We start from the raw sequence: 11,838 nt of genomic DNA, 5'->3' as shown, positions 1-11,838 counted from the left end.
GAATACTTACCATCAACCACCACCCTCTGTCTCCTATCTGCTAGCCAATTCCTGATCCAATTACCTAAATCACCCTCAATCCCATACATCTGCATTTTCTGCAGAAGCCTACCATGGTAAACCTTATCAAACGCCTTACTAAAATCCATATATACCACGTCAACTGCCTTACCCCCATCCACCTCTTTGGTCACTTTCTCAAAAAACTCAATAAGGTTAGTAAGGCACGACCTACCCGCTACAAAACCATGCTGACTATCTCCAATCAATTCATTACTCTCCAAATAACTATAAATCCGATCCCTAATAATTTTTTCTAAAACCTTACCCACAACAGAAGTAAGACTCACCAGTCTATAATTCCCGGGGAAGTCTCTGTTCCCCTTTTTAAACAATGGGACAACATTTGCTATCCTCCAATCTTCCGGCACTATACCTGAGACCAACGACGACCTGAAGATCAGAGCCAGAGGCTCTGCAATCACCTCTCTTGCCTCCCAGAGAATCCTAGTGTAAATCCCGTCCGGCCCAGGGGACTTACCTATTTTCAAACCCTCAAGAATATCCAGCACATCCCCCTCATCAACTGCAATACTGTCTATTTTACACCCCTGTAACCCAGTGTTCTCCTCAGCTACATTTATGTCCCCCTGCGTGAACACCGAAGAGAAATATTGGTTCAATGCCTCTCCAATCTCTTCTGGTTCCACACACAACTTCCCTCTGCTGTCTGTAACTGGCCCTAATCTTGCCCTAACCAACCTTCTGTTCTTGACATACCTATAGAACGCCTTAGGATTCTCCTTAATCCTATCAGCCAAAGTCTTCTCATGTCCTCTTTTAGCCCTTCTTAACTCACTCTTCAACTCCCTCCTAGCCAATCTAAAGCTTTCAAGTGCACTACCTGAGCCCTCAAGTCTCATCCGAACATAAGCCTCCTTTTTCTTTTTAACCAACGAATTAACTTTTTTAGTGCACCACGGTTCCCTAGCCCTACCAAATCCTCCTTGCCTGACAGGGACATACCTATCACGGACTCGCAGTAGCTGCTCCTTGAAAAAACTCCACATTTTGGACATTCCCAGTCCCTGTAGTCTCCTAGTCCAACCTATGCTTCCTAATTCTCTCCTAATAGCCTCATAATTACCCTTCCCCCAGCTAAAACTACTGACCCGAGGTTCATGCCTATCCCTTTCCATCACTAAGGTGAACGTAAGCGAATTGTGGTCACTATCACCAAAATGCACACCAACTTCCAAGTCTAGCACCTGGTCTGGCTCATTTCCCAGCACCAAATCCAATATAGCCTCACCTTTAGTTGGCCTATCTACATACTGAGTCAAAAAACCTTCCTGCACGCTTTGTACAAAAACTGACCCCTCTAATGAGCTAGAGCTATAGGGTGTTGGTGAGGTCATATCTGGAGTATTGTGTGCAGTTTTGGCACCCTTATCTGAGAAAGAAGTACAACGAAGGTTTACCAGGCTGATTCCAAGGATGACAGGTCTGTCATATGAGGAGACTCTAAGTCGATCAGGATTATGTTCATTGGTGTTTAGAAGAGTGAGAGGGGGGTCTCATAAAATTCTAACAGGGTTAGCAGAAAGAATGTTCCCAACGGTGGAGGAGTCCAGAACCAAGGATCTAGTTTGAGGATAAGAGAACGTCTTAGAACAGAGGAGAAATTTCTCCAGAGGGTGGTGAATGTGTGGAATTCACAACCACAGAAAATAGTTGAGACCAAAACATAGTCTGATTTCAAGAAGAAATTAGATATCGCTCTCACGGCTAAGGAGAGCGAGGGATATGAGGAAAAGGAGGGGAGATATGGAATTTGATGGTCACCTGTGAACAAAAAGAATGGCAGAACAGACTCAAAGGGCCAAATGGCCTACTCCTGCTTCTAGTTTCTATTTAATACATACTTGTGTCCAAATTCCTGTTAATTTGGGTTAGACCATTCACAACATAAGACAGTAAGATGTAGGAGTAGAAGTAGGCCATTTGGCCCATTAGGTCTTCTGCACCATTCCATAAGATCATGACTGATCTGATCATCCTCAACTCCACTTTGCCACCTCATCGCATACTACTGAAAAATCTCTATCACTGTCTTGACCATACAGAATGGCCCAGTCTCTACAGCCTTCTAGTAAAGAGTTCCACATATTCACTGCCCTCAGAAGAAATTCCTCCTCATCTGTCTTAAATGGGCAACCCCTTTAGATAGATAATGCCCTCTGGTCCTTGACTCTCCCAAAAGGGGAAACAGCTTCTCAGCACGTATTCTGTCAAGCCCTGCAAATCCTAAGTGCCTGTATAAATGGCCTCTCACCGTCAAGGCCCTGCTTCATATCCCTCACTCGCTATTTACACTAACTGGAGAATCGCAATCAGTTCTAACATGAAACCAGGTTGTATCACTCATCATAGATGGTGAGTGAGCGTTGACTAATATTGTCTCCAACTAGTATAACCCTGTATGCTTGTTTATAAAAGTTGAGTGCTACTTTTGTGTCTCACCTGACATTCTTTGAAAGATGGAGATTATTGAATTCGACAGAAAGGATGTTTGACAAACATCTGTTTTGAGATAAATTTGATGGAAGCTGAGCATGTTGAACAATGACAAGCACCCCTTGTCTCAGTATTACTGCAGACTGCATTCAGGGAACAGGCTCCAATCCCTCAGCTGCAAATTACAAATCATGCTGCCTCACAGCACCAGGGATCCAGGTTCAATTTCTGCCTTGATTCAGTGTGTTTGTGGAGTCTGCACATCCTCCCACACTCCAAAGATATGCAGGTTAGATGGATTGACCACGCTAAATTGTCCCCTTGGTGTCAGGGGAACTAGCTAAGGTAAATGCATGGGGTTATGGGAATAGGGCCTGGCTAGTGCAGACTTGATGGGCTGAACAGCCTCCTCCTGCCCTGTAGGGATTCTATAATTCCCCCCTTTTGTTGAGAACTTCTCTAAAAACTTTCAACAGGAAATTGAGGTAAAAATGAGGAAATGCACTCCACATGGACCTAATGGGTTGATAAGAATATTTAAATACATTTTAACAAAACTTAGATACCTGACTGGTTACCTTTTAATTTTTAAGCAAGCAATTTACTCAAAACAATGCCTTTATGGATATAAAGCAGATTGAATTATTAGTTTGCTACATATGGTTGTTTTGTGTACACAGTCCTCAATTGTTTCTATGTTGTCTGAGATGGTGTTGGAAGCAGGACTGAAAAAAAGACACTTGCTATGTTTATATTGCTGTTGGAATGTTTTGGTACAAAAGGAACTACCATCCCATGGAAATATCACTTGTAAATGTGGCTGCAAACTCAGCTCATTCTGACTTCTGTATTTGCAATTTTGGTGTTTGAAATTTGAAAGCCAAATATTTACATAAGAACATAAGAAATAGGAGCAGGAGTAGGCCATCTAGCCCTTCGAGCCTGCCCCGCCATTCAATAAGATCATGGCTGATCTGTCGTGGCTCAGTTCCACTTTCCCGCCCTCTCCCCATAACCCTTAATCCCCTCTCTTATCAAGAACCCATCAACCCGCTTCTTAAAAATATTTAGCGAGGCAGCCTCCACCACTTCAACAGGCAGAGAATTCCAGAGATTCACCACCCTTTGAGTGAAGAAGTTCCTCCTCAACTCCGTTCTAAACCGCCTCCCCCTTATCTTGAGGCTGTGCCCCCTAGTCCTACTGTCTTTTTTGAGCGGGAAGAGTCTCTCCACCTCTATCCTATCCATCCCATTCATCATCTTATACGTCTCAATGAGATCTCCCCTCATTCTTCTAAACTCTAACGAGTACAAGCCTAGTTTATTCAGCCTCTCCTCATAGCTCAATCCCCTCAACTCCGGTATCAGCCTAGTAGACCTCCTCTGCACTCCCTCCAGGGCTAAAATATCCTTGCGCAGGTGCAGCACCCAAAACTGCACACAGTACTCCAGCTGCGGCCTCACCAATGCCCTATACAGCTGCAGCAAGACCTCCCTACTTTTATATTCAATCCCCCTCGCTATGAAGGCCAGCATCCCATTCGCCTTCCTGACCACCTGCTGCACTTACCTGGATAAAATAGGTAAAGACAGACTAATTTTACCTGATGCAATATACAAGGGACTCAAGTTAAGGTTTGGAAAGAGATGCAGGGGAAATTAGAGGAGGGAGTGATGACCTGGAACCTGGTAGAAGCAGAGATGATTAAAGGAAATTGGGTCAGCACTGGAAGATAATAAACTTTCAGGGAGTAAGGGGGAATGTGACTGACGGGAGCCAGCATTGACAGTAGGCCCAATGGCCTCTTCATACTGCTGAGCTTTCAAACAGCACTTCTCTCCACGTCATAGATCCTTTTAACTTCCAGGTGGGGATTGACTTGATGTTTGGTGACATGAGAGCAACAGAACAAAGGCCTAGATTTTTGTGCTCAAATCCTGCATTGGTGCAGGATCTCAACCTTAAATTCAATTGAGTAAGACCAAAAGATTAATCAGTATCATTGTGGAATTTCATTTTCCCCACCTCACTCAATATATCCAACACAATGTTCGAAACACTGATTGATTTATGTCTATATGAAGCGGCATAAGATTGCTTCAGCATTTGTTACCCTCAGAACCACAGAAAATTTACAGCTCAGAAACAGGTTTTTTGGCCCTTCTTGTCTGTGCTGAACCATTTTTTGCCTAGTCCCACTGACCTGCACTTGGACCAATAGAACCATAAGAAAATTTACAGCTCAGAAACAGGCCTCACTGGTTAATGTGAAATTTAAAGTTTGTCATAAGTAGGCTTACATTAACACTACAATGAAGTCCCCACACTCCAGCTCCTGTTCAGGTACATTGCAATGACAGTGATTAGCACTGCTGTCTCAGCACCAGAGACCTGGGTTCAATTCTCAGCTTGGGTCACAGACATTCTTTGCACATTCTCCCCATGTCTGCATGGGTTTCCACCAAGTGCTCCAGTTCCCTTCCAGTCACAAAGACATGCTGGTTAGGTGCACTGACCAGAACAGGCACTCAAGTGTGGTAAAACGAGAGGGAACTTCACAATAACTTCTTTGCAGTGTTAATGTAAAACTACTTGCAGCTAATAAATAAACTTCACTTTTACCACAGGAGAATTTAGCATGGTCACTGCACCTAACCCAACACATCTTTCAGACTGAGAGGAAAACCATGTAGACATTGAAATCTCCAGTGACCCAAAGCAGGAATAAACCCAGGTCCCTGGCACTGAGGCAGCAGTGCATTTCAAACAGGCATCTGTGATCAATCCATTTATATAGATGATCTGGAGGAGGGAACCGAGTGTACGGTGTTGAAATTTGCTGATGACACCAAGATTGGTGGAACGGCAAATTGCACGGAGGGTGTGGAGAGTCTGCAGAAGGATCTAGATAGGCTGGGCGAATGGGCCAGGAACTGGCAAATGGAATTTAATGTTGGAAAGTGCAAGGTGGTCCACTTTGGTAGGAATAATGGTAGGAAGGACTATTACTTACGTGGCAAAAAACTGCAGCAGGTGACAGTGCAGAGGGACCTCAGGGTCCTTGTGCATGAGTCGCAAAAACCCAGCCTGCAGGTGCAGCAGGTGGTCAGGAAGGCGAATGGGATGCTGGCCTTCATAGCGAGGGGGATTGAATATAAAAGTAGGGAGGTCTTGCTGCAGCTGTATAGGGCATTGGTGAGGCCGCAGCTGGAGTACTGTGTGCAGTTTTGATCGCCGCACTTACGCAAGGATATTTTGGCCTTGGAGGGAATGCAGAGGAGGTTTACTAGGCTGATGCCGGAGTTGAGCTATGAGGAGAGGCTGAATAAACTAGGCTTGTACTCGTTAGAGTTTAGAAGAATGAGGGGAGATCTCATTGAGACATACAAGATGAGTGGGATGGATAGGATAGAGGTGGAGAGACTCTTCCCGCTCAGAAAGGACAGTAGGACTAGGGGGCACAGCCTCAAGATAAAGGGGGGGCGGTTTAGAACGGAGTTGAGGAGGAACTTCTTCACTCAAAGGGTGGTGAATCTCTGGAATTCTCTGCCCGTTGAAGTGGTGGAGACTGCCTTGCCAAATATATTTAAGACGCGGGTTGATAGGTTTTTGATAAGCGATGGGATTAAGGGTTATGGGGAGAGGGCGGGAATGTGGAACTGAGCCACGACAGATCAGCCATGATCTTATTGAATGGCGGGGCAGGCTTGAAGGCCTACTCCTGCTCCTATTTCTTATGTTCTATGTTCTCAATCCAAGGAGACATTGACAGGCATGATTTCAGAGCTTTGCTTGAAAAGAAATGACCAAAACATTAGGCAATAGATGATTTTTATTTCTGTTTGAATTAAGTAGCAAATACATTACAATTTAAACCTTCAGCTGTGGCATCTAGGACATTGAGAAATTTGCCTGTTCATGAGCCTCCTTTAAAATACTGTCCCTCAGTAAATTTCAGAAAACAATGATATGTTCTCCATTACTCAGCTCAAAGGTTCCTCTTCATTAGACTTTTTACAAAAGCTGAAAAAGGAGATTTGGAAAGGAATAAATCACGGGCCAAAATTTGAGGATGTGAGAAAAGCGGAGTCGATGGTTTTATTACAGGTGAATTAGCCCCAGGCAACTACAGAATCCCACAGCAAGTTAGAAACACTTGCGATGGACTATGGAGGGGCCAGACTCATCATACTCCTGCTTACTGATCCACATTTGCTGGAAGGTGGAGAGTGAAGCCAAGATGGAACCTCCGATCCACACTGAATACTTCCTCTCAGGTGGAGCAATGATCTTTATCTTCATTGTGCTCGGAGCCAAGGCTGTGATTTCCTTCTGCATCCGATCAGCAATACCTGGGAACATGGTGGTTCCACCAGACAAGACAGTGTTGGCATACAAATCCTTCCTGATATCTACATCACATTTCATGATGCTATGGTAACAGGTCTCATGGATGCCTTGAGATTCCATCCCAAGGAAGGATGGTTGGAAAAGGGCTTCTGGGCACCTGAAACGCTCATTACCAATGGTAATGACTTGGCCATCAGGGAGCTCATAGCTTTTCTCCAAGGCTGAAGAGGAGCTGGCTGTCTGCATTTCAGATTCAAAATCTAGGGCCACATAGGCAAGTTTCTCCTTGATGTCACGTACAATCTCCCTCTCGGCCGTGGTAGTGAAGGAGTAGCCACGCTCGGTCAGGATCTTCATTGCATAGTCAGTGAGATCCCGGCCAGCCAGGTCTAACCTCAGGATGGCATGAGGCAAGGCATACCCTTCATAGATTGGCACGGTGTGGGAAACACCATCACCAGAATCTAACACAATGCCAGTTGTACGGCCAGAGGCGTACAAGGACAGCACAGCCTGAATGGCAACGTACATGGCTGGAGTGTTGAAGGTCTCAAACATGATCTGGGTCATCTTCTCCCGGTTGGCTTTGGGGTTGAGAGGTGCCTCCGTGAGGAGAACAGGATGCTCCTCTGGGGCCACTCGCAGTTCATTGTAGAAGGTGTGGTGCCAGATCTTTTCCATGTCATCCCAGTTGGTCACAATGCCATGCTCAATTGGGTACTTCAGGGTCAGGATGCCTCTCTTGCTCTGAGCTTCATCACCAACGTAACTGTCTTTCTGACCCATTCCAACCATCACTCCCTAGAATGGAGAATAAAAAAGATTTAAATCACAAACCACAGGCAAAGACTGAGACTAAAGATGGTCAGGGATTTCCTATTGACTGATTGGGTTTTGTACCAGCAGCTGAGCATGCTCAGATGAGGAGGCCTCAGAACAGTGAATCATTGATAAAAATGGATTCCATGTTTTCATAAAGATTACAACAGTAACTACACTTCAAACTTATCAAATAGTTGTAATATGCATTAGGACATCCTAGGGATTACCACTGACCAGAAATGGTGCAGGACTAGCCCTAGTGTCTATAAGAGCAGGTCAGGAATCCTGTGAAGTAAAGCATCTGACTCCCTAAAGCTCGCCCACCATCTACAAGACAAAGATTTTCAAGTAAAGCTTATTAGTCACATCTAAGGCTTTATTTGCACTGCAATGGTGTTAACATGAAAACTGCCTAGTCGCCACTCTGGTGCCTGTTCAGGTCAATGTGCTGGTGAACTACATCTTTCAGATCGTGGGAGGAAAATGGAGCACCTGAAGGAAACCCACAGATACAGGGAAAACATGGAAACTCCAAAGTGACCCAAGATGCAAATCAAACCCAGGTCCCTGGCACTGAGGTAGCAGTGCTAACCACTATGCTGCCCACAAGCCAGTGTAATAAATACTCTCCACTTGTCTGGATGAGTGCAGCCCCAACAATACTCCAATCTCAACACCTTCCAGGACAAAGCAGCCCACTTCATTCAAACCCCACCCACAAACATCCATTCCAGCCACCATCCAAACAGTGGCAGCAACACATCAAGGAGCTTTCAACAGCACCTTCCAAATACACAACTGTTATGATGATAGACAGCAGGCATATGGAATCACCTTCAAACCATTCCTTCACTGTCCCTGGGTCAAAATCATAGAATTGCCTCCCTGACAGCAGGTGCATGTACCTACACCACAGGAACTGCAGTGGTTCAAGTAGGCAGCTCACCACTACCTTCTGAAAGTTAATAATGCTGGCCTAGCCAGCAATACCCACATCATGAAGGAAACTATTCCTGTGCTTTCTTTGAGACCTGCATTCTAGAGACTATTTTACCTTTAATGCTGTTTGAAGCAAATGTGGAAATGATAACAAGAAAGGTGGCAGCCCAAGTTGTTTCATATTGAATATTGATCAGGACAGATCTGTTGCTCTGTTTGAATCATACCTGGAGAAGTATCTTATGCTCACCAATGCCAAAATCAAATGTGAAACTTGGGGGTCTAGGCAAACATTACAAACACCTTGGAGTTTCTTGCCTGGGTCTTAACACCACATGGATATACTTGAGCAATCACAGATTCTAGACTATTGCAGTTTGTTCTTCTCAGCCTTTCTGACAGAACAAGTCAATGATCAGAAACCTAATCCAGGACCTGAACACATGTTTGAACAGAGTTCAGTGGTGTACTGACCATCTGAAGGGCAGGAAAGGGGAAATAACGAGGAGATGCTCAGATCAATTTCAATCTGATGGAAGATTACTTGGCATTGCACAAGCTTTTTCCAACATCTTGCCCCCAAAGAGGAGTTGGCTAATGGTGTCTCTGGATCAGGACTGCAAACAGCCTTCTCTCTCTCTCTCAATACTGCAGCCAAATGAACCAAACTTAGAATACTGTAACAAACACCTTAATTCATCAGCAGTGAAAAAGCACACAACACAAGGTGGATGCAATGAGCTATCACAAACTTAGCAACACGACTGATATCATTGTAAACCTGATCAAATCAAGGTTAATGAAACTGGAAATTCTGAGAGATTGGATTGTAGGGCTGCGGTGGGGGAAGACCTTGAGGTATTGCTGCAATTCAACAAGGACTGGATGGTCCAGGGTAAATACAGAAGCCGTTTCCTCTATTGGCTTTGTGTGGCCAGTGGAGGGGCAGGGGCAAAAGGGAGGAGATCTGGCGAGCCCCTGAAAAACTACTGATGTTGCAGTGGGGATGGGGGCAATTGGGAATTTCATGAAATCAATACATTTTGTTGTACAAGGGTGGTATAAAACAAGTTAATTGGATTTAAGATACAACTCAGCCATGATCTAAAGAAGAGGTTCAAGGGGCTGAATACCTTTCTCCTATTCCTAATCTAGCACGTACATCAATCTGGTAATTACAGGGTTAAAACAAACTGGAGATTAGAGAGTGTACAGAATCAGATGAAGAATTCTGGGGGAGGAGAAAACTCATGGGCGGAACTACAGCTACAGCAGCTGCCCAGGTATAGCCTGACCCATCCCATACAGTTTAACTCAGTCCTCACCACAAAGCTCAATTTTACTGCCTCCGATTCAAATCTACTAAAAATCAGAATACTCCATCATATCAAGACAGCACTGCTGAGTTTGTCCTTTTAGGTTCTTATTTAATAACATTCTGAAAGCTACAGTTAAATTGATTGAGGCATACAAGATGATCAAAGGATAGGATAGGGTGGACAGTGAGAGCCTTTTACTGCAGATGGTGATGGCTAACATGAGGGGACATAGCTTTAAATTGAGGGGTGGTAATTATAGGACAGATGTCAGAGGTAGGTTCGTCACTCAGAGGGTAGTAAGGGCATGGAATGCCCTGCTTGCAGATGTGGACTCGCCAACTTTAAGGGCATTCAAATGGTCAGTGGATAGGCATATGGATAACATTGCAATAGTTTAGGTTAGAGGGTCATTAGATTGTTGCGCCGATCAGTGGAACCATCGAGAGCCAAAGGGCCTGTACTGCACTGTAATGTTCTACATTCTAAATCCATGTCTGCCAATCAGGCAGTAAAATCACTAATTTGATTCTTTAAAACAATCCAGCCTCATATCAATCAACTAACCCTTCATACCATTAATTACCCCACAACCATGGGAAACAATCTGTTAAATCCAATTCAAAACCCTTCAATGATCAACAGGTACCAGAGCAAATAAGGGTCACACTCAACCCCAACTGCAACAGGAACCAAATGTTCAAAATAAATTAGAACAGTGAACAATACCAGTGTCACAACTGTATGGAAAGATCATATCAAGTTGCACTCTGCGTAGGCAACTTAGAAACCTTCACACCACCTATAGGGCTCAGTTTAAAACGTCTGAAATGTTTCTGACTATATTAAAGCACCTCAGGAGTGCAGCATAGTGGACGCAGTAAACCTGAATACTATTGCAGCACGGTGGTCATTTTGAAATGTTAAGGATATTTTATAAATCAAATCTATTTGGATAATTTAAAAAGCTAAAAATAAATTAAAGCCACAAAGTCAGGTCACTGTTTAAAAATTACGGATTATTTATTTAAAAACAGATGGAGAATTCTTTTCTCGGAGGGTGGTGAGTCTCAAACTCACTTCCTCAAAAGGTAGTGGAAGCACAGCCTTTGAATATTTTTACAGCAGAGCAAGATCGATTAACAAAGGGGTGAAAGATTATCAGGGGAGGTAGGAATGAGGTTTGAAGGTACAAATCAGATCAGCCACGATCTTATGGAAAAGCAAAGCAGACTCGAGGGATCAAGTGACTTGTTGCTGTTCTTTATTCTTATGTTTGCACGAAGGGGAAAAAAAGCACAAACCACAAACTGTTCAAAAGAGGAAGCTGAAACAGGACAGCATTTCAGTTACCAGAAGGATCAACACCGACACCCAGATCCCTTCCAACAGAAAGAACAGGATTGAACAACCTTCCAAATAGTTTTAGGGCTCACCTGGTGACGGGGCCGTCCCACAATGGAGGGGAACACAGCCCTGGGGGCATCATCTCCTGCAAAGCCAGCCTTACACATCCCAGATCCATTGTCAACCACCAGAGCTGCAACCTCATCATCAGCCATGGTTTAAAATCTACAGGAGCTGACTGAACAACAAAAGGGAAAAAAAATTAATGCAGACACAATAGCACAGATCCAAACACCTTTCAAACACTACTCATTAAATAAGAGACAATCATTACTCTACCGCCTGGAAATTTTCTGTCTAAAAAAACCTACCCAGCTCTAATTCCAGAACCACAACTAAAAAGTTAGAGCTGAAAAGCTGAACGCTTCCCCTGCCACACCTTGTTTGCTGAACAACACCTACCGTCTCTCACAATATCCTGTCTTTACTTGTTCCACAAGCCAGCAGCGAGATCCTCGCTCTGTCTGCTTGCTGCCTTTATTGGTT

General features: G+C 44.1%; 1 protein-coding gene across 2 annotated transcripts; it reads right to left on the bottom strand.

Annotated features, from left to right (window-relative positions):
• Positions 1–6,332: 6,332 nt before the first annotated feature.
• LOC145346899 (actin-3-like) lies at positions 6,333–11,838 on the bottom strand. 2 transcript variants are annotated; one of them, XM_080194772.1, is made up of 3 exons: positions 11,755–11,838; positions 11,382–11,530; positions 6,333–7,669 (listed from the first exon to the last, which is right to left on the bottom strand). In XM_080194772.1, the coding sequence occupies exons 2-3, from the start codon at positions 11,505–11,507 to the stop codon at positions 6,665–6,667; spliced, it is 1,131 nt and encodes a 376-aa protein (XP_080050898.1). In that variant the 5' UTR covers positions 11,508–11,530; positions 11,755–11,838; the 3' UTR covers positions 6,333–6,664. The 2 variants fall into 2 exon arrangements, with proteins under 2 accessions (XP_080050898.1, XP_080050899.1); XM_080194773.1 differs by lacking the exon at positions 11,755–11,838 and adding an exon at positions 11,664–11,745.

This window comes from Carcharhinus amblyrhynchos, chromosome 8 (assembly GCF_965287045.1).
Source record: "Carcharhinus amblyrhynchos chromosome 8, sCarAmb.v2.hapA, whole genome shotgun sequence".
NCBI classification, from domain to species: Eukaryota; Metazoa; Chordata; class Chondrichthyes; order Carcharhiniformes; family Carcharhinidae; genus Carcharhinus; species Carcharhinus amblyrhynchos.
Note: the sequence above shows the minus strand (reverse complement) of the source record. Positions and strands in the feature narration are given on the sequence as shown.

Coding starts and splice junctions, on each gene's coding strand:
- LOC145346899 (XM_080194772.1), bottom strand. CDS start 11,507: ATGGCTGATGATGAGGTTGCAGCTCTGGTGGTTGACAATGGATCTGGG. Junction 7,670..11,381: donor TGGGACGGCCCCGTCACCAG/GTGAGCCCTAAA, acceptor TCTCCATTCTAG/GGAGTGATGGTTGGAATGGG.